This window comes from Lemur catta, chromosome 1 (assembly GCF_020740605.2).
Source record: "Lemur catta isolate mLemCat1 chromosome 1, mLemCat1.pri, whole genome shotgun sequence".
Taxonomy (NCBI): domain Eukaryota; kingdom Metazoa; phylum Chordata; class Mammalia; order Primates; family Lemuridae; genus Lemur; species Lemur catta.
In genome coordinates this window covers 82,642,469-82,665,407 of record NC_059128.1, presented here as the reverse complement: position 1 = coordinate 82,665,407, position 22,939 = coordinate 82,642,469, and the positions used below count along the sequence as shown (strand labels likewise).

Genomic DNA, 22,939 nt, shown 5'->3' with positions numbered 1-22,939 from the left:
ACTCAGGAGGCTGAGGTGGGAAGATTGCTTGAGCCCAGGAGTTTGAATCCATCCTGGAAAGTATACCAAGGCCTCGTTTCTTTAAAAAAATTGAAAAAAGAATTAAGTGATCTCCTCCTTGTCACAAGGGTCCATCCATTTCTAATCCTCTGGATTCTCCTTCCAGAAGGAAGAGGACAGTGGTGGACTGTATAAGGATGACTTTAGTGTTAACAGCTGATTTATCTCCAGGTCAAGCCAATTACATGGTGGTCCAAGAGATGATGATTTGAAATGTAGTAACTGAGATAAAAGGCCAATATCTGAAGGAAAAAGCAAATGAAAAACATTCTTTAAGCCATTCTTAACAGTTATCTACTATATAAGCAAGGGTAGTAAATTACCTGGAAGATTCATTGTAGATATGACATATGACAAGCATTAAATGTTTTTAGTGAAACTAAGCTTCACAGTTAGTGCAACAATTTTTGGTTAACTTAATCTTTTGAATTAAAAAAAAAGCCTGTTGGTATTCCTGTATCTCTTTTTCCTTTTGATTGTCCATAATTTGTTTTCTTATATGGTATTACAGTAGTGTTGAAAGTAACTGTCAGCCCCTCACTCAGGATGTTTTGGGTGGGGCTATCCAAATCTATTTGCTTCAGACTTTGGCAGCCATTGGCCATTGGGCCAAAATCCATTCTCTGTCTTCCATCTTCTCAAGGGCAGCAGTGGACCTACCCACCCCTCCAATCTCATTACTCACAACACTCCAGCCACATTGGCCTTCTCTCGGCTCCTAAAATTCACCAATCTCTCGCCTATTTTATGCCTTTGCTCTTTTCTGCCTGGAATATTCCTCCCTCTGTTTCCCTCAGATGTCATTCTTCAAAGAGGCCTCCCTTGGTCCTCTCATTTAAGTTAGGCCCTCTTATTCTCTCTGGCAGAATAGAACTCAGTTCTTTTACCTCATAGCTGTCATCTCCATTTGTAATTACATATTTAGTTGTGCATTCCCTCATTTAATTTCTTTCTACCTCCTAGATTGTAAGCTTCATGAAGGCAATGGAAATCTCTATTTTAGTCATCCCTGTATACCCAGGGCCTAGCATATCACCTGGAATATAACAGACCACAATGGATATTTCATGAGTATTGAATAAATGAGGGAGATATTGAGAGGAAATTCTCCCTGTACTGATCCTGCCATAAAAAGAGAGTTCCACTGGGTGTGTCAAATCACCAGGGAGAATCATCATAATTGATTTGTGTTTACAGATTGCATCTCCAGTTTTCAAATGTGTTCATAGGAAATTCCCAACCAGTCTGAGAGACAGTCCCCCTGTGCTGAGTCCAGCAGAACCACCCAGCTGTGAAATATGGTCTGGGGAAACCCACAAGTGAGAGACTTTAGAGGCCTTCAAAAACAGGGCACTGTGGGGAGAGCCAAGTACACCTGGCCTCAGAAGCTAGGACTACCTCAGTCCCCATACCTCCTGTCCCCAGGCAGAAGTAGGCCATAAATGCACCTGTGGTGCCTCTGCTCTAAAAAAACAAAATCCTTTTCATTACCTTTATTTTTATTATAAAAGGAATTATTGCAGGAAATTTAGGAAAAGTATAAAAGTGCAGAGAAAAATTAAAATTCACACATAATTCCAAAGCAGGGTTAACATGATGAAAATAGACATTATATAATTTTATATTTTATTTTTTCCCTTAACTTTATATCATAAGCATTTATCTTATTCCTAAAATATTCTTTTAAATATTCCTTTTAATGGCTGTGGTATTCCAGCATATGAATTTGCCATAATTTATTCAACCAGGTGGCTGTTAATGTTACCATTACCATCTTACCTTACCATGGTACATTTGTCAAAACTATGAAATTGGCATTGGTACAATACTATTAACTCAGCAACAGACTTGATTCAGGTTTCTCTAGTTTTTCCGTTAATATCCTTTTTATTCTTCCAGGATCCTCTCTAGGATCCCACATTGAATTTAATAGCCATGTCTCTTTAGTCTCCTTCAGTCTCTGACAGTCTTTCCTTGTCTTTCATGACAGAGACACTTTTGAAGAGTAGTGGTCAGGTATTTTGTAGAATGCGCCTCAGTCTGATGTTTTTTCTTAGGAATAGACTGAGGTTGTGGATTATGTGGAAGAATCACAAAGAGGTGACGTGCGCTTCTTCTCTCATCCTATCAAGGAGCACATGATATCAACATGTGCTTATTATACAGGTGATGCTAACCTTGGTTACTTGGTAACAATGGTGTTTTCTAGGTTTCTCCACTGCAAACTGACAGTTTCCCTTTCCATATTTTATTCCTTAAAAGTGAGTCACTACGTCCAACCCACATTCAAGGAAAGGAGGATTAAGCTCCACCCCCTAGAGGGAGGTGTATCAAAGAATTGGTGGTTGTATGCTAAAATCATAACAGGTAAAATTTTAAATAAAATTGATATAACAAACTGGGGCCCAGAAAGTATAAGTGATTTGCCCAAGATCACACAGTGATTGCATTGCAGGCTTAGCACTGGGATCCAACAGTCTGATTTCCCAAGTCAATATTCTTTAACAAAGGCTTTTGTGAGTGTTTTATTAAAGATTTGTAGGTATACACCCATCCTCTCCCCCCACCCCCCACATCTGTTCGACGCCCAATTGGTGTTATTCCCAAATGTCCACTTAGGTGATGATCAGGGAAACCAATTTGCTGGTGAGTACATGTGGTGCTTATTTTTCCACTCTTGGGATACTTCACTTAATAGAATGGGTTCCAATTCTCTCCAGGAGAACAAGAGAGATTCTATATCACTGTTATTTCTTATAGCTGAGTAATACTCCATGGTATACATATACCACATTTTACCAATCCATTCATGTATTGATGGCCATTTGGGTTGTTTCCACATCTTTGCAATTCTTTTTGTTTTCCTGTTTCACTACTGCAGATGGCATTTTTTTTTTTTTTTTTTTTTTTGGTGCTTTTCCTGTGTTTCCTTTTTTTTTTTTTTTTAATTTAAAATTGTGTGTTCTCATATTATTAAGTTAGCCAAGTACTTTCCAAGGGAATCTTAAAATTCAGTGTTTATTTTATATACCATAAGTCATTTCCACTGCAAAAATTGTGAGCACACATCACGGAATAAATGTTAAAATAAAAAAAAAAGATTTGAGGCAAGCATTTCCTACAGCATGATTATTACTGGGATGCAGGGTAATTTGGCAGAGTTGGGAAGCAGTGTAATGTAATGATCATCATCGTAATCCAGACACAAAAGTCATGTACTTTAAAAGAGGAGGTGCTGGATCTCACCCCGTGGTGCCTGGGATCTCTCTGCCATGTTACAGAGTTGAAGTCCTCTCCACCTTATCCACATACTCCTATCCCACACGTTTCTCACCTATCTGATTTCTCTCTGCCCTCACTCCCAACCCCACTCCCACCATTAATTCTGAGTGCTAGAGCGCCTGAAACAGCCAGGAGACTGAGAATAACTTTCTAGGGGGAGAATGAGGTAAGAAATATCCAAGCTACAGACGGTGGCCCAGAAACAGAATGGGTGAGCATGGACACCAGATTTCCTGTATCTGGAATGCTTTGCTTGCCACTGTACTCCAGACTGAAACTACAGTGCTAGACAACAGTAAATACTTATTGAATGAATTTAGGGGCAGAGTAATATAAGGAGAGAAGTTAAAATTGAGCAAAGAAGGTGAGAAGAATTTGGTTGAGATATCCAGCTATCCCTACTGTCCTAGTTACGTGCCTGTCTTAACCGAAATCACCAGAGCAGGCTATCATCATCACCATCAGTGGTATTATGCATTATACTTACTCTTTACAATGTCACTCTGCAGTAGGCATTATTGTCCCCTTCTATGGATAAAGCTCAGAGAGGTTAAATGACTTGCCTGAAGTAACACAGCATGTCCCAGAGCCAGGACTGGAACCCAGGTCCATCTAATTCCAACGTGGTCTGGGATAAAATCTTTTATTCTACAGAGAGAGACTGGCTAAAATTACAATTTTCAGAAAATATGAGAACAAAGCTGACACTGAACATATACTGACACCTGGTATCTGATAACAGATACTGCCTCAGATACTGGGATAATCCCATTATCTCATTTAATTTTCTTCATGGTCTTATGAAATGTAGATACTGTTACTACAATTGAGAAAATAGACTTGGCAAGAAGGTTTAGTTATAGTCCAAGTTGTCCAAAAAGTGGCAGGTCAGGATTTGAACACAGGTCTTTCGGCTCCAGATCCCTAGCTCCAAAGCCGTATGAACCTCTCTTCATTATAAAGATAAGTAGAAGCTGTGGGCCTTCCCAAACACATAGCAGCCACAGGGAACTCATGGTCCCCACTTCTCCATTCCATGTGGGGATACCTAGGACATCAGTATCATCCTTGGATAACATCAGAGAGAAACTCTCTTAATAGATTATAAACACATAGATACTTCTTTCAATAGAAAAATTTTCACTTGAGTAATACATAGAATCCCAGTTCCTTTAATTTTAGTCTAACTCTTTGAGAAAGAACACCACTGAATTTTATTTCTAGGAGCCCTGAAAATGTCTGTTTTGCTATAGAATTCTCAGACTGGAATAGGTAAATGTTTGTGACCTTGAAAGCTTAGCAATTTTGGCTTCAATCAGAAACTGCTGTCTTTGATATATGGAATAATAATTTTCAGGAATTCTGTGACTAAGCTTACTCTGACAGCAGCATTAATATCCTTTCCTCACTGTCTAAGTTTGACTTTTCATTGTGGTAACAGCCTCTGTGAAATTTCCATAAAAGTCTATAATCATAGTTGTAAATCTTATGTTCTGTTGATGATATAGGCCAAACTTAAGTAGTCTCTATTTAAAAAAATCTTTTTTTTTAGTCATTTGAATTATAAGATGCTCTTTTTAGCATTTAATACAACATAAAAGTGTTTAAAATGAATCATCTTCCTTTCCTTCCCTTCTTTAACTATTATTATGATTCCCATAGCTTAAATCCTTCCACATTTTTTCTTTGCTTTCAGATACACATATATACATACAAGGGGGATCATAATTATGTATATTATTCCATAATACATTTTTTTCATTTAACTAGATATTCTGGACAGCTCTCCAAATCAATACATTCAGATATATCTTAATAGCTGTACAAGATTTCATAATATGAATATATAATAATTTATCAGTCCTCTATTGATATGCATACAAGATATTTCTGTGTGTTTTTGTTATTGAAGAAATGCTACAATGCCTATACTAGTACATACATTTTATGTACTGTCAGATAAATTCCTAGAAATGAAATTCCTGGGGCCAGAACTCTTAATTTTTACCAATTAGGATGAAGAATGGTATTTTGTTGTTTCCACTGCTGTGTCAGTAAGTATGGACACGTTAAATTTTCATAAATATTGCCATATTACTTTCCAGAAAAGATAGTGGTTACAAGCAACAGATAATTTTTAAATTTAAGCAAAAAAGGTTTATTAAAAGCTATTAGGTAGCTTTAGAATCTTCAGTAGGGCAAACAGATCAGGGAGAGCCACAGCTAGGCATAATGCCATTGGGAGCAACACCCAACCACATGCTGCAATGTTGTAATGAGAACACTGCTATTATCACCTCTTACAGCTTGGCTCTGATCACACTGGGGACTGGATGTCAGAAGATCAGCCACAGACTTCCAGAAGAACCGTCACTTTTGCCATCATGCTTGTCAAATGCTGAGAAAAGTGTATTAAAGTTTACCACTGTGATTATGATTCTTATCAAGTTCTCATTGTGTTCCAAAGAGATTTTTACCTTACATAATTCAAGGCTATATTATTTGCCACATAATGGCAAATAATTTGTTCTTTGCTGCTTTTATCTTTTTTCACGACAATAAATTCTTGGCTGGGTGTGGTGGCTCACGCCTGTAATCCTAGCACTCTGGGAGGCCGAGGTGGAAGGAATGCTTGAGCTCAGAAGTTTGAGACCAGCCTAAGCAAGAGCGAGACCCTGTCTCTACTAAAAATAGAAAGAAATTAGCCAAACAACTAAAAATAGAAAAAATTAGCCAGGCATGATTGCATGTGCCTGTAGTCCCAGCTACCTGGGAGGCTGAGGCAGGAGGATCACTTGAGCCCAGGAGTTTGAGGTTGTTGTGAGCTAGGCTGACACCACGGCACTCTAGCCCAGGCAACAGAGTGAGACTCTGTCTCAAAATAAATAAATAAATAAATAAAATTCTTATTTAAGTTTCATTTTTAAATATTATTAATAGTTTGCTTCTCTTGCTTTTTTAGTTTGCATTTGCCTGATATTTAATCTGGGCCAGTCTCTTCATTTCCATTTCTTGCTTGTCTCATTCTATTAGTTTTTCTCCTTTGATAAGGGAATTTAAGCTACTCATTTTTATGGTAATGACATGTATTTTTATCTTGCTCCTTTCATATTATTTTATGATTACTACATTTCTACATTTTTATTTCCACTTTTCCCTCTTTCATACTTGGATGCATTAATTGTGGTTTTAAAATATCCCATTTTTCATGAATAATTTACAAGTTTTACTAATATATTCCTATTTTACTAGTGATTTTTCCCTATTTTCCTAGTGATTTAAATAGACATTTCCACATTAATATACTAAAATTATATAACTGTATTCTTCACTAAATGTTTCACTATCCTGTTCTAAACCCATCCTCATCCATCTTCCATCTCCAATAAATAATTTTGGAAATGTTTTTATTTTGCTTATCTCTCCCTGTCCCTACTCCCATCCTCAACTCTCACATGTTAATAATTTAGAATTTTAGTTCCAGGATGTTATTAAATGCTCCTTTAACATATGTTTTGACTGTTCCAAAATTCTTTCTAAATTAATACTGCAGCTCATACATTATTACTCATTTGGAACTAACTATAAACTTACAAGAATCATTGCTCATCACCATTTTTATACATTGTCTTCTTCTATTTTGAGATCTTTGTTCTGATTCAACTTTTATTTCATTGCAGTAATATCCTTGAGTAATTTTTTCAGAAAGGGTATTTAGATATTATACCTTTGAGTTCAAAGCTTTTGTTCTTTATCTTTACATTTAATGATATACTGGATGGACAGAAGATTCTTGAGTTAGAGGCTTTTTCTTTACAAACTTTGTTGTTGTTTTACTATATCCCAGTTTCACTGGGGCACTTTGACGTGGGCACCTTAAATCACTGATGTTAAGCTGATTCTCTTTCCTTCTCTATCTAGAAGCTTATGTTCTTTATCCTTTACAAATGTATCTTCTTTCATTAATTTGGTTAGGTTTTAAAGAGCCCTCTCAATCTGAAAATCTATCACAGAGCAGTTTTCTTCTGTAATTTCTTGGACTATTACTTCTCTGTTCTTTTTTTCTCTTTCTAAAATGCTATTATTTGGGTTTTTTTATTTTAATAGATTTATGAGATAGCAGTGATTTTTTTTAACATGGATGAATTGTATAATGCTGAAGTCAGGGCTTTCAGTGTATCTGTCACCAGTATAATGTACATTGTACTTGATAAGATTTTTATCCCTTACCTCCCTCTCACCCTCTCCCCTTCTTAATTTTCAATGTCCATTATGCCATTTTATGACCATATATACTCCTAGTTTAAGTCTTACTTATAGACGAGAACATGTGGTATTTGTTTTTCCATTCCTAAGATGCTTTACTTAGGACTATGGTTTTTAGTTCCATTCAAGTTGCTGCAAAATACATTATTTAATTACTTTTATGGCTGAGTAATACTCCGTGGTGTGTTTGTGTGTGTGTATGTCTGTGTGTGTATCTAACCACATTTTCTTTACCCACTCATCAATTGATAGGAACTTAGGTTAATTCCATATCTTTGCAATTGCAAATTGTATTGTGATAAACATTTGGGTGCAGATATCTTTTATATAAAATGACTTCTTTTCTTTTGGGCACATACCCAGTAGTGGGAGTGTTGGATTGAACATTAGGGCTACTTTTAGTTCTTTGAGGAGTCTCCGTACTATTTTTCATAGAGGTTGTACTAATTTGCAGTCCTATAAACAGTATATAAGCATTTATTTTTCTCTGCATCCATGCTAGCATCTATTCTTTTTTTACTTTTTAATACTAGCCATTCTGACACGGGTAAGATGGTATCTCATTGTGATTTTAAATTGCCTTTCCTGATGATTAGTAATGTTAAGCATTTTTTTTTTATGTTTGTTGGTCATTTGTTTACCTTCTTTTAAAAAGAATCTGTTCATGTCTTTCACTCACTTTTTGATGGGGTTATTTGTTTTTTTCTTGCTGATTCGTTTGAGTTCTTTATAGCTTCTAGATATTAGCCCTTTGTCAGATGTGTAGTTTGTGAATATTTTCTTCCATTCTGTAGATTATCTATTTACTCTGATTATTTCCTTTGATGTACAGAAACGTTTTAGTTTAAATAAGTTCCATTTATTTATTTTTGTTGCTGCTTTGCTTGTGGGGTCTCGGTCAAAAATTCTTTGCCCAGGCCAATGTCCAGAAGAATTTTCCTGTTTTCTTTTAGACTTTTAAAGGTTTCAAGTCTTACATTTACATATCTAACCCTGCTTGAGTTAATTTTTGTATATGGTAACAGATAGGGATCCAGTTTCATTCTTCTGCATATGGCTATCCAGTTTTCCCAGTACCGTTTATGGAATAGAGAGCATCCTTTCCCCAGTGCATGTTTTTGTCTGCTTTGTCAACATCAGTTGGTTGTAGATATATGGCTTTACTTCTGGGTTCTCTATTCTGTTCCCTTGATCTATGTGTCTACCTTTATAACAGTATCATGCTGTTTTGTTTACTATAGCCTTATAGCATAGTTTGAAGTCATACAATGAGATGACTCCAAATTTGTTCCTTTTACTTGTGATAAATTTGGCTATTCGGGCTCTTTTTTGGTTCCATAGGAAGTTTAGCATTATTTTTTCTAGATCTGTGAAAATGGTGTTGGTATTTTGATGGGATTGCATTGAATCAGTAAATTACTTTGGGCAGTATGGACATTTTATGAATGTTGATTCAACCAATGCATAAGCATGAGATGTTTCTCCATTTGTTTGTCTCATTTATGATTTCTTTAATCAGTGTTTTATAGCTCTTATAGAGATCTTTCACCTCTTAGATATTTATTAAAATACCTAGGTAAGTATATTCCTAGGTATTTGATTTTCTTTGCAGCTATTGTGAATGGTATTACATTGTTGATTTGGCTCTTAGCTTGACCATTATTTGTATATAGAAATACTAATGATTTGGGTACATTATTTTATAACCTGAGACTTTACTGATTTTTTTCTTGAGTCACAGTCTCACTCTGTTGCCCAGGCTAGAGTGCCATGGCATCAGTCTAGCTCACAGCAACCTCATATGCCTGAGCTCAAGGGATCTTCCTGCCTCAGCCTCCTGAGTAGCTGGGACCACAGGCATGCATGGCCATGTCTGGCTATTGATGTTATTTATCAATTCTAGGAGTCTTTTGGTGGAGTCAAATCAGTCCCCTGTGTGAGCACAGAATGTGGGGGTGCCTGTGGTTGGCCTGGCAACTAGGCAGGTGTAACCTTCCTGTTACACAGCAGTTCTGGGGAAACATCACTCAGTAAAATGATGCTATTTTAATCCTCAAAGAGCTCCCCTTTGCATTTGATTTTATTTGCAGATAGCCTTGGACACCAGTTACTGGACTGTCATTAATCACGTCTTCATCTGGGGGAGCATTGCCATGTATTTCTCTATTTTATTTACAATGCACAGTAATGGTATCTTTGGCATCTTCCCAAACCAGTTTCCATTTGTTGGTAAGTAAGTCCATCTGTCTAGTGGGGCCTAGTGTCATGCTGCCATTTCTTTGTCTTTAACTTATTTTTTTGTGTTGAATGGAGCTGTGGATGACCAATGATCCTTTCTCCAGAAGTGATTAAGCTAGGCATCTGAAGGCTACCAGGCCTGAAAGCGGCTCTAAAAGATTAGTTTCTGCTGTTTCTACCAGGTACAAAAGAATCACTGTCATAGTGATTTACAGATTCTCAACAGCCCAGATGCAATAGGCTGTCCTTTTACAAACAAGAGGCACAGTACATACATTGGGGCTACCTGAAAACCTATGAAATGTTCACATATGGTAGAGAAGGGAAAGAAATACTAGTCTTTCCCTTTTATGCTACATTATCACCAAAATCTCTGCCGAAATTCACCTGTAGAATTATTTGCATTTAGATGAGAAAAAAATAATGTATAATTTAGAGCCTTCTAAAAATTCCCGGGCATTAATTCATAGGTGGCATGAGGAGTAGACTTTGTAGTTAGACAGCCAGGGTTCAAATGCCAGCTCCAGCACTTAACAAGCTTTGTGACTATGGGCAAATTTTTCTTCTTTCCATGTGAGAATATATAGGAATAAACAAACTCTTTCTTCTATACTCTCACTCAACAATCAAGCAAAAGACTTCTGTTACCTCTGGTCACCAAGAAGTGGGAATTTCTTCCCACCAACAACCAATCAATTCTGCAGTGGACACCAACTGAATATCCTCTGATTCAGTTCCAACATTATCTACCTGGAGATAGTGTCAGATCCCACAAGTTGAGGGCTCAGTCCCACAAGATTGCCCCCCACTTCCAATGGCAATCGTAAGCCCCAAGATATTTTACCTATAATTCTGACCAACCGGCTATAAATTGGGAACCCCCTCTTTGGGTTCAATTAATTGGCTACAGTGGTTCACAGAACTCAGAGAAACACTAACTTATTTTTACCAGTGTATCATAAAGGATATTCCAAAGGGTACTGATGAAGAGAGGCATAGGGTGATGTACAGGGGAAAGGGTACAGAGCTTCCTTGCCATTTCTGGGCATGTTAGCCTTCAGAAACTTCCACATGTTCAGCTATTCACAAGCTCTCCAAAACCTGTTCTTTGGGTTGTTAGGTGTGGCTGATTAAATTATTAGCCATTTGTGATCAACTTAACCTTCAGCCTCTCTCCCCTCCCCAGGAGGCTGTGGGATGGGGCTGAAAGTTCTAACCCTCTAATCCTGCCTTGGTCTTTCTGATGACCAGCCCCCATCCTGAAGCTATCTAGGGACTGCCAGCCATCAGTCAACTCATTAGCATACACAAACATTTATCAATTTGAAGAATCCAAGGATTTTTAAGCATTGTGTGCTAGGAAACAGGAGGAAGACCAAATATATTAATATATTTCACAATATCACACTATGCCTTAATGTCTTCACTTATAAACTGAAGATATTAATAGTTCCTATTTTCATTAAAAAATTTATAAGGATTAAATGAAATAATACATATAAAATACTTAGCATGTATTCTGGTACATAGTACTTTTTCAATAAATGTTAACTGTGATGACAGTGATTATTATTATTCAAGCAAATGTGGCTTGATTACTGGTTGGGGATATTGTAGAGGAATATGAACATCAGTTGGGTAGCAAAGGATGCCCTAAAATCCCTTAAAACCTTGAGATTCTATTTTTCTACAGAGTATACATCTGGTCTCTGTATGGAGTATATTACCATTGTACTCAACATTTCAAAATGATTCCCAGCAAAAGTCAATGAGCTGTGCACAAGAGGGCTATTGATATATTTTCTCAGAGGTTCTGAAATTTCTAGTGTGTGTGAAATAAGTTGGTAACAGTGATGTTTCTGAGTTCATCTCAACAAACTGGAAAGGAGAGATGCACAGTGAAAACCTTCTTGAGATCAATCAGGCAAGATTGAGATTTGCATTCACTATTTAGGGAACTCAGTCTAGAAGAACAATTCTTAGAGAACTGATTCATGTAGAAAGCAAAATAGGACCACAAGGACCAAAATAGGACTTTAAGGTTAGTAAAGTTACAGATTTACATTGATGCAAATGTACCTGATATTGTAATTCCATTTAAATGCACACATATACTTAAGAATATTGTTCTTCAACTATTGCCTTTTCCTATATGTGCATGAAAATCTTTAAATTGTATTACTGTTACTTAACATGTACTGTTAATACTTCGTTTACCAAAAGATTCCAACCATGCAGAGACATGTTGATTATGAATAAGAATAAGCATATTAGGAAAGAAACACACTGAAACTATTTTTAAGTTTTTAAATTTTATTTTATTTTTGGTTGCCAATTCTGAAAGTTCAGTGCATTGATCAGAAGACTTCCAGTCCTAACAGAGCATTCTAACATGCATAATAAGACTGGAATGCCTCAGCTGGAGAAAGTAGTTTGTGTGGGGACCACTCTCTCCAGCTAAGCACATGCCATTCCAGGAATTAATTACTAACCTCTAGTGAGATTTTCAAAAGTTAGATCAACATTGGGGTTTCAGAAAAATTTTTTTTTCCCTTAGTAGCTAGCAGCAAACAGGAGTGTGGTTTTAAAGTGAAGCATGTTTTTTCCAGCCATGCCTGGGGATACTGAGCTTAAAGGAGCTCAAAGAGACAATTTATTCAGTCAAGTTTGTTTCTGCCCATGGCTGAAGGCAACTGGAGTCAGCTGCTCTTTGGTGGGCAGATTCTACTCTCCAAAGCCAGGAAAAGCAGACATACCAATCCGAAGCCAAGCCCTCATATCCAGAGCCCATTTGAATGGTGTTAACACTTTAGCACTGGGAGAGGGGACCTGGATAATTAGAGGTATCATGATAAATACCTGGAAACTGAACAGGGACAAAAGTTTTATTTTGGTGACATAAGTGGGGTTGGCATCTTTCTGTGGAATTTATCTGTCTGCCTCACTGAGTCTTATAACCTTGTTTAAACAAACATTGAGGTATGTGAGGTGTGAATATAGAGTAAGGAAACTGGCTTCAGGCTTGGAGATGAGTTTCACTGTCCTATTGCCCTAGCATGTTGGACGGCTGCATCATCAGTCTGCTGGTGAACGAGATGCTCTTTCCACAAATCGGGAGCTTCCCTTGATTTCTTGAAGCTTTGAGTACCTCATAACCAAGGGAACATCAAAGAGAAAATTAGTCCCTTTAAGGCATGTTTTCTGGGGCCATTCCCTGGAATTTAAAAGGTTGGCCCTGCAGTAAAGTGTATCTTTTATGACATACCCAGTCAATGAGGCCATTATTTGAGATTGTACCTGCATCCAGAACATTTATTGTATAGTTTTGATATGATTAGTTTTTATTTAAGAGTCCATAAAGGTAAGTGTGCCTTTAAAAAATAATGGTTGCTTGGTAGCCAGGGAACCTTGAGGCTGGAGGTGAGAACTGTGCTTCATGAGTGCAGCTGGACTAAGTCTGGGTCAGAGAATGCTTGGCTCAGGCTGGGAATCTCCCAGTGAGTGACCAGGCCGCTAAGCAGCTCCCAAGGGCGATCTCACCACTTTTGCCTTCTCCTCATCACCATTGAACATACTATTAGTATATCCTGGGAAGACATGTAGTGGTTCTCCTTGGGTAGTCCAAACCTCATGATTTCAAGAAAGACCTCATAGGAACAGACAAAAAGCCTATTAATTAATAATTCAGTTCTATTTATAACCACAGTGTATATTTTTCTCTAATGATAGGAAATGCACGGCATTCCTTGACCCAGAAGTGCATCTGGCTTGTTATTCTCTTAACGACAGTGGCTTCGGTTATGCCAGTGGTGGCATTCAGATTTCTGAAGGTGGATTTATACCCAACCTTGACCGATCAGGTATGTCGCAGTGCTGATGAGTACTTGGAAGCCGGTTGTTTGCTCTTGGAACGGTGTCCTTCTCTGCCTGACTGGAAGCTCAGGGAGGGGCTTATGAAGTTCCCACAGGCAAACACCCATAGGTGCATGGGATCACATCAGAGCAGATGGCACTGCCCACATCTTGAATGTACTAGTCCTGAGTGCCAACAACGAGAGGCGTCTAGACTAGATGCAGGTGGGGAGTCATAAATTGCAAATTAAGGTGGGTATTTTAAAAAGCTGATTTTTTAAAGTAAGAAGCCCACTGGTATCATTTTGGACCATTGTTCCAAGGGAAAGGTAGCTATAGGGAAAGTTATTGACTTGAGGGCAAGAAGAGGGTAAAGTAAAAGAGAGACAAACAAGGTATGATTCAAAGGGCCTCAACATTTTTGTAGAAATATAGTAGCAGATTCAGAAACATGGGGGCAATGCAATGTGATGGATGGGTTAGAAAATATAAAGTTAGAAGGAAAATAGGAAGAACAAATTATAGAAATACCTAAGCTGGGAAATTAATAGAACATATTTCAGTACTTCACTGGAAGAGGCAGGGAAGCAGGACAGTGTCAGGTTAGGTCAGAACTCAGATTAAAAAGAGAAAAGTAGAAAGAGGAGATATATATTTGTAGCCGTGTCATGAGAAGGGGTTAAATGTTGCTGGGGTGAGTGGGACCAGGCCAGTGCTGCTGAGGGGAACTGAGGTAGAGATTTTTTTACCATGATGACCCTCCCATTATGAGGCCAAAGTATGAAAAGAGTCCTTCTGAAAAGATTCATGGAGTCCCTTGTCATTATCTGTCCTCTCTCTTCAGCTCTGTGAACTCATTTTGATAGAAGCCCAGAAAATTATGGATGGGCTGAAGGAAGAGGGTGCTCATTTTTCCTGTATTAAGTTCAGTTGTGATTTTCTGCTTAACAGCTTCCTCCTGACACAAAAGTCAGAATCCAAGTGATTTGCCAAATCAGAGGATAAGGTTGCTCGCACCAAACCTAAGGTTTTTCTCTCCTCAACTTTACAGGGAAATGAAAAAATTGTTGGAAAACCACCTAGATGATGTTGAACATTTCAAAAGGCCATAAAAAAAAAACTCCAAATAAATCAAAACCCTGAAAGTCTCATGATACCTTGACCTACAACAAAAGTTGAAAATTTCTGATTCTCATTTTCTAAATTTTCTCTTAGTCCAGCTACTGATGACTGTTGGATCCAGAGAGCCTCTAAAAGAGAGGGGAAAGGCTGTTTTGGGAGAATGAGACTACAAATTGTTATGCTGGCTTTGGGTGGTGCATGTTAGAAAATTTTTTTGTACAAAAACAGTATGCTTCCATATATTTAAGATGTATGAGATGGGGACAATCATGAAATTGGTCTGGATATTTCTTATTTACTTCATAGTCTCTTGGTAGGAATAAAAACTGACTAGTGCCCAGTGGGATCTTTTGGGTAGAGGATTTCTTAGGTTTTTATGTTTAAAACTTCCTTTTGTAATGAAGGTGAGTATTTTGTTATTGTTGATGTTGTTTTTACTGAAAAGGCTTTCACTTTACAAAGTAGCCCACTGCCTGGAGTCTATCATTTGGATGTGTCATCTCACCCTGGGTCTGTCCCTCTCCAGATCCGCCGATGGCAGAAGGCTCAAAAGAAGGTAAGACCTCCAAGTAGCCGAAGGCTTCGGACCCGCAGGTCAAGCTCAAGAAGATCTGGATATGCTTTTGCTCACCAAGAGGGCTACGGAGAGCTTATCACATCTGGAAAAAATATGCGAGCTAAAAATCCACCCCCAACATCAGGGTTAGAAAAGACACTTTATAATAGCACTAGCTGGATTGAAAATTTATGTAAGAAAACCACAGACACAGTGAGCAGCTTTAGCCAGGATAAAACAGCGAAACTGTGAGTCAAGATGAATTTGAACCGTATAGTTATCTTTTCACTTCAGGTGGAGCTGAAATTCAGCTGGCTCTGGAGTTTGGGATCTGAGGCTAGAGGCAGGGCAGATTGCCTCACTTTATTTAAATCTGTGCCAGACAGCTGCCAGTGCCCATCAAGTAGGGGTGTGCTCTACAGGAAACTAAGCCAGATGGCCACTGTCTAATTTGTGATTTGGTGGACAAAGCCCTCACAGTACAAGCACAGGTTTTTTAAATCAACCTAGATATCAATTGGCCTGAACTTCAGAGTCTTCTTTACGAAGAAAAACTTATAAATCTGCATATACATTGAATGGATATCAGGTAGATAAAAGGGTGCATTCCAAAGGTATGCAAGCTGAAAAGCATGCTTGTTGACAGATAAACATGTGTATGTAAGAGCAGCCTTTCCCTGGCACACTTTCAAGATTTAAAGTGTGGACTATGGTACTTTGAGGCTAAGGGTTGTGTGTCACTCTTTAGTCTTGTTGTCTACCTGTCTATGCAACCAGGACCACAAATCACTTTCACGCCTGAGGAACAGAAAAGCATGTTGTGTTCCTCATTTTCCTACCAGTCTAGGGACAAAGTAGACTGAGCATCTTTACAGCAGGGTAGGCTGGTAATTTGGTCAAATTTATTCAAAAAGCTCTGACTGTCCCATGAAAGCACATGTTCATGAAATGTCAAAGGGGCTCTCTACTAAGTATTCTCAATACTTTTCAATGGCTTTTATAACAACTTCAGTAGTAATTTGCTGAGCATCATCCCGACCATTAATGGAATCAGCGCATTGAAATTTCATACTTTGATAGTATTCTATACAGTCTATGGGCAAAGACTTTCAACATTTCCAATTTTAAAAACTTCAGAATGGAAACCAAACAAATTAATAAACAATCTTTTAAATTACTATTTAAATACTCAGGTTTAGGCCATTTAGAGTTAGTTAGCTGCTTTTGATACTCAGCTGTCATGTTTACAATTCAAACATATATGTAGATGAGGTTGATTTTTTAGAGATGTTCCAGCCCAAGTTTTCACTCCACATGTGAGTCACCAGTGTACTTCCTATAAAACAATTTAGGCAGATTTATGTTCAAACCCCAGTTCTGTTACTTCTTACCTCTATAACCCTGGGCAGGTAATGTGTCTTCTGAGACTCAGTTTCTTCCTCTGTAAAATGAGGCTATACTAACTACCTCATGTGGTTGTTTGATGATTGTCAAAACACAGATTCTCAAATCATTAAACACATTATTCTCATATGAATAGATGAGTTAAGTTCCAGTTAATTCAACCTGAGAATAATAGAAGAATTTAAAGAGGATGTGAAGAACTAGAATTTAAGTAATCAGTGGGGAAGGCTTTGAAGAAATGAGATTGCTAAGTAATATATAAAACTGGTTAGTGTCCTATAAACTTGGAGGTAAATTTCTCTACTAGAAAGCAAAAATAAAGTATCATGCCTTAATGGTTTACTACAAATCAAGCTCCAACTCTACAGAGTCCTTAATCTGGTCCCTATTAAATTATTGGTCAAAGTTACATTTCCCAAGAGAATCAGATGACCCTTGAGTGGGCTTGATGCATATTGGGTGATGTGACATTTATAGGTCACAATGTTTTTTTTTTTCCTTTGCCTTAATTTCCAAGTCTGGATAATTTTTCCTAAGTGGGATCAAATGAGAAAATGTGTGTAAAGTACAGTGCTTTAACCATAATAACTGCTTATAGATGTTCCTTTTTCCCCTACACAGCTGCCTAGACTTACCCAGATGTTAGTTTTCAATGTCTAATTTGTCATTAGTTTCACTTTGTTTGCTCAGTTTTTGTAACATTTTTGAAAGATTTGAAAACTTTCAGTAAATGTTTTGGCACTATTAGTGCTTGATGTTTTGTCTCTTCTTTATGGGAAATTCATAGGGGAGATTTTTGTTACATTAGTCCACTGATTTTTTTTTTTTTCTCCTTTACATGCCCTGGGAAAATGTACATCATTCTTAGGATCAGAGTCAAGAACCAATAGGGTTTATGTGTAAGAGATAAGAAAGATAAGAAACGGTCCAATTTTTCCAATTAATTTTAAATTAAATAAGGCTGTTTATAAACACATAATGTGGATGACTGTGAGAGAAACATATTATCAGCTTACTTTGGCCCCATGAGATCCTAGTAAACTCACATACCCATTGTGAAATCATTCGATTATAAGAGGGATTATTTTGAACCTGAAGATAAAAAGTCTGAGGGGTGGGTGGTGACAGTGGGGTGATGAGGAATAATAAACTTTTAATTTTATATAGATGTTATCCAATTATTTGGAAAGAAAAAAGACCTTTCTTCCCCCTAGATTCAGGACTTAAGTTGATGATCTTGTGTTTTTAAAGTATCAGCCCATGTTTTGAGCTGTTACAGGCAATTGCAAATCATGTTTCCCTGACTTAGGTCTGCTATCTTTGTCTCTCATCTATCTTCAAGCATATATACCTATGAAGGAAAGAAAGAAAGAGAAGAAATGACAGAGATAAAGCAAGAGAGAAATAAAGGAATGAAAGGGAGGAAGGAGGAAGAGAGAAAAGAGTTTCTAGTTTTATGTCTCTTGTGATGATGTGACTCTCTGAAAAATAAATTTAATCCCTCAAAGAAAAAAAATTAGATTGTATTTGAGACATGAATAACAAAACCTCCTTCACATTTTATATGAGATCAAGAAAATCTTACTGGAAAGGGGGCCAGGAGCTCTGGCTTCTGGTCACAGTGATGCTGCTGATTTGTGAGCTGGGCCATGCCCCCTGACTTCTCCAGGTCCTAGTGTGCCCATCCATCACTGTAGAAACTGGACAGTACAGTCTCAAAGACCCTTTCTCATTTGCCTGCTCTGTGAGCTGTGCTTGCCAGTGTTGTCCACTGTGTATTTGCAATTGTCTTTGTTGAAAAAGGGAGATAGAGAGAGAGAGAGACAGACAGACAGACAGAGAGAGAGAGAGAGGAGAGTTGAACTGAATGCTGTCTCAAGGGCACGGCCTCGTACTGCTTTGTATTTCTTGAGAATAGACCCTGATGTATTGCTGTCTCCAGCTCTCTCTCAGCTCACCACATCAGGTGCTCAACTAAACCCTGAAACTCTATAGTGGTACTTTACCTGGGTCAGTCGAACACACTCAATCTTGCTAATAATTCACTAAGATATTGCAACACCCTCCTTTCCTCTCCACCATTTTAAATATCAAAAATATATAGACATGGCCGGGCGCGGTGGCTCACGCCTGTAATCCTAGCTCTGGGAGGCCGAGGCAGGTGGATCGCTCGAGGTCAGGAGTTCGAGACCAGCCTGAGCAAGAGTGAGACCCCGTCTCTACTAAAAATAGAAAGAAATTATCTGGCCAACTAAAAACATATATACAAAAAAAATTAGCCAGGCATGGTGGCTCATGCCTGTAGTCCCAGCTACTCGGGAGGCTGAGGCAGTAGGATCGCTTAAGCCCAGGGGTCTGAGGTTGCTGTGAGCTAGGCTGACGCCACGGCACTCACTCTAGCCCGGGCAACAAAGTGAGACTCTGTCTCAAAAAAAAAAAAAAAAAAAAAAAAAAAAAAAAAAAAATATATATATATATATATATATATAGACACAAAGGTAAGATACTCATGCCCAGTAAGAAGAAGACCATGTTAAAGTCCTCCCTGACCTTGTCCTTGGGCTTAAAGGAGATTCTTTGGCCTCAGCTCCCTAAGGATTCATGATGAAACAACAGAGTTTAAGAGATTTTCTTTTCATAGCTATAGAGCACTTTGCAGTTTATGTATCACTCTTACACAAACTATATTCTTTGAGCCTTACAACAACCCTGTGAGGTGGTTAAGGCATCCATATTAAACCCATTTTTAGGAAGAGGAAATTGAGGCATAGAGAGGTTAAGTGCTTTGCCCAATAACACACAAAAAGTAGAAGACCTAGAACTTACTAGGATCTGACACCAAATCAATCCAGAGCTTCTACCTACATAGGAAGGTAAGACATAGAATGTGTAAATAATCTGTCCTCTTTCCAAAACATTCATTAGACATCTCAAGTGTGCAGACTTAGGGAAAGAGTACAAACAAATGTAAAAATGTTTTGAAATGTTTCCTTCGGGTGCTCTCTTTGCCTCTCAGTGCAAATAAGAAAAATTTCCTCCCTTTCTTCCTTTCCTTTAGCATTGTGTGAGGTTAAATAGGTGGGGAGGGCAGACAAAGGAAATAAACATGTCTCATACTATTTTTAAAAACCCACTAGGAAATACAACAAATCAGAAAGGCTGTACTTCTGATTTTTATGGTAAGAAATTGGATTACTCAGTGTGTGCACTTAATGCCTCAAGATTGATCTGATCTAATTATCTCAGTTACATGACTCAGAATTATTATTTTAAATTACAAAGAGTAGGCACAAAGTTAATGGTGGAAGAATCCAGAAATGATGACTAACAGACTTCATAATGGGATTTTTCAGGTCAGGGGTCAGATAATCATATGAGGTTACAATTTTCCAATTTTTACATTAACATCTGGTCTTAAATGTCTGCAGTTTGCGCTACTGCGTCACATTTCATTCCTCGGTAAGAAATCATAAACTTTTGCAACTCTCTAGCCTAAGTCTTTTGCCGAACTGCCTGGAAGCCAGACCTAAACGACCCATGTATTTCAAAATGCTTATTGCAAAAGATTTGGAGGGCTTTGCTGGGCTAATCTGTAGGTTTGGGGCTATGATTTAACCGAGAAAGGGCCCTATCTGTCCTTAAATTTCAAAACTTTCTGGCATATTTATTCCTGTAACTGGTGCAGAATGCAAATCAGCTTGGAGCTGCGTACATAAATGTCCAGAGTTCAAGAAATAATGATCTGTTGGCCAGAAATCTCTGGCTATTTCAATTCAGATTCCCGTAAGGTTTATAAGGGCAAGTTTAAATTTTTAATAAACTGCAGCCCTAGGCTTATACAGAGAACTCTTATTGGACCAGTATGCATGGAGAAATGATGGTAAACTTAATTTGGAAATAAAGTCATGATCAAGGAGAAATCTAGTCATTTGCCCTTTGTCACACGTTTCTATACTCGCTGCCGCCTTCTTGGTAAATGTGAGCAGTGAATAGGACGTTTCTCTGATGGTTGATGATCGTCCTTCTGGTCCCTTTTCTGACTATCTCTCATCAGTATGCAACACTATATAGATATATAAGTACAAGATGATGCACACATTGGACGTAAATTATACTGATTCCAGAACATCCTCAGAAAAAATTTTGAATAAAATTTCTCTTACTGACTTTCTTGAGATGATGTCACTTTCATTAAATGACTGTTTAAAAAGAATAAATTAATTTGGGATCATGATTAGGTGATGGGGGAGATTTTAAGCTTATTTAACAACCAGTTCGACAGGGACACTGATTAATAAGAATGGACATAGGCCATTAATGACTGGTCCTGTACCACTGCTAATGGCAGCTGGCACTCAGCCCTATTCAGATCACATTCTATTAATAAGTCACATATGAGATAATGCATATTTCTCTTTATAAGGTGCCTATTTGGTCTGAACTACATAAAAATAATAAAATTTTTAAAGCCGATTAATCTATAAGATACTATAGGGCAAGTCAGAATATTTTCTTGGTATTGCATTGCTATACTAGCTAATAGTTTATGTTTTCTGAAACTATGAGATGATGTGTTTTGAACAGGAATAGTTTCTAATTGCATAATATTAATAAAAAAAATCTTTAGGTATTGTGAATGTTTTTTTGCCTGAATGAATTGCTGACATTGATTTAAATATTTTTACAAATATTTACAAATATTTTTATAAATAAAATATTTATAAATAATTATGGTTTAGGAATTTGGGAGCTTAGTTAAATTTTTAGTGGTAGTAATGATCACTGAAATTATCTTTTTTTTTTTTTTTTTTGAAACAGAGTCTCACTTTGTTGCCTGGGCTAGAGTGCGTGCCGTGGCGTCAGCCTAGCTCACAGCAACCTCAAACTCCTGGGCTTAAGCGATCCTACTGCCTCAGCCTCCCGAGTAGCTGGGACTACAGGCATGCACCACCATGTCCGGCTAATTTTTTCTATATATATTTTTTAGTTGTCCAGATAATTTATTTCTATTTTTATTAGAGACGGGGTCTCGCTCAGGCTGGTCTCGAACTCTTGACCTCGAGCGATCCACTCGCCTCGGCCTCCCAGAGGGCTAGGATTACAGGCGTGAGCCACCGCGCCCAGCCTGAAATTATCTTTTTGATCGACAGGCAGGACTTTGTTTTATGGTTCCCTTTCTTCAAGTTCTAATGTAGGGTTTACATATGCCTTACATCTAGTAGACATCTCAGATGAAATGTGCTAACAAATTTGGCATTACTGGGCTAAGCACTGAGTGTGGGGAGGCTGTGGTACAAGACAAATAAAGGTTTTTTTCCCCTTGCCCTTGGGGAAGTTCTAATCTAGTATTTCTCAACCATGCATTATATACATACTACAGTTCATGGAATCTAAGATGCTATCCTTTAAAAGATGCACCATTAATTCACATACTACTTGAAAATAAGAAAAATATTGCCACTTAGAGTTATAAAGATGCCATTGGATGTGACATTTATTCCTAATTCCTATTCCTAAAATTCATATTGACTAAGGATTCTTTTCCCCAGTGTATGTTTTTGTCTGCTTTGTCAAAGATTAGATGGCTATACAAGGATGGTTTTATATCTGGGTTCTCAGTTCTGTTCCATTGGTCTATGTCTCTGTTCTTGTGCCAGTAACACGCTCTTTTAGTTTCGACAGTTATTAGGGGATAGTGAGTATTTTTATTTTTTAGAAAAAAAATAAAGAAACACAATGAGCTCTTTTGCAGGCCAAGGGATAGCAGAACCTAGAGAAGCAGGAAAAGAGGTGTTCTCCCAGGGAACATTTTAGAGGGCCTCTTCAGGCCAAGAAGAGTGAGGCTGCTGCTACCCTTATCCTGGGCAGATGTGCTCTCCTAGAAGTACACCAAGAGGATAAATAACAACCAGGACAGCTCCCAGGATCTCAAAGGGCTTGCCCGATGCTGAGAGAGCATCACTTCCTTCTTAGAACCAAGCCTATGGAGTCCCCGGGATTTAATTGGTATTATTCTGGCAAATGAACTTGATTAGTTTACATGTATCTTACTTTCTGCTTATATTTAAGCTGGAAATAAGATACATGTAAACTAATCCTCACAAAAATAATGAGACCTACTGATGGATTCACTTATTAATTTTATATAGAGTAAGGCGG

At 37.7% G+C, this 22,939-nt stretch overlaps 1 protein-coding gene across 6 annotated transcripts in view; it reads left to right on the top strand.

Annotated features, from left to right (window-relative positions):
- The window catches only part of ATP8B4 (ATPase phospholipid transporting 8B4 (putative)), a 216,460-nt gene extending 198,933 nt beyond the window's left edge, over positions 1-17,527 (top strand). For 4 of the 6 annotated variants that reach the window (XM_045528911.1, XM_045528919.1, XM_045528900.1 and 1 more), the window contains 3 exons: positions 9,699-9,837; positions 13,576-13,706; positions 15,347-17,527. In XM_045528911.1, the coding sequence (XP_045384867.1) occupies positions 9,699-9,837; positions 13,576-13,706; positions 15,347-15,628 (552 nt within the window). In that variant the 3' untranslated portion in view covers positions 15,629-17,527. Of the gene's footprint in view, positions 1-9,698; positions 9,838-13,575; positions 13,707-14,749 lie in introns of those variants that run through there. The other 2 variants (XM_045528925.1, XM_045528933.1) reach the window with 2 other exon arrangements.
- The last annotated feature ends 5,412 nt before the right edge of the window (positions 17,528-22,939 follow it).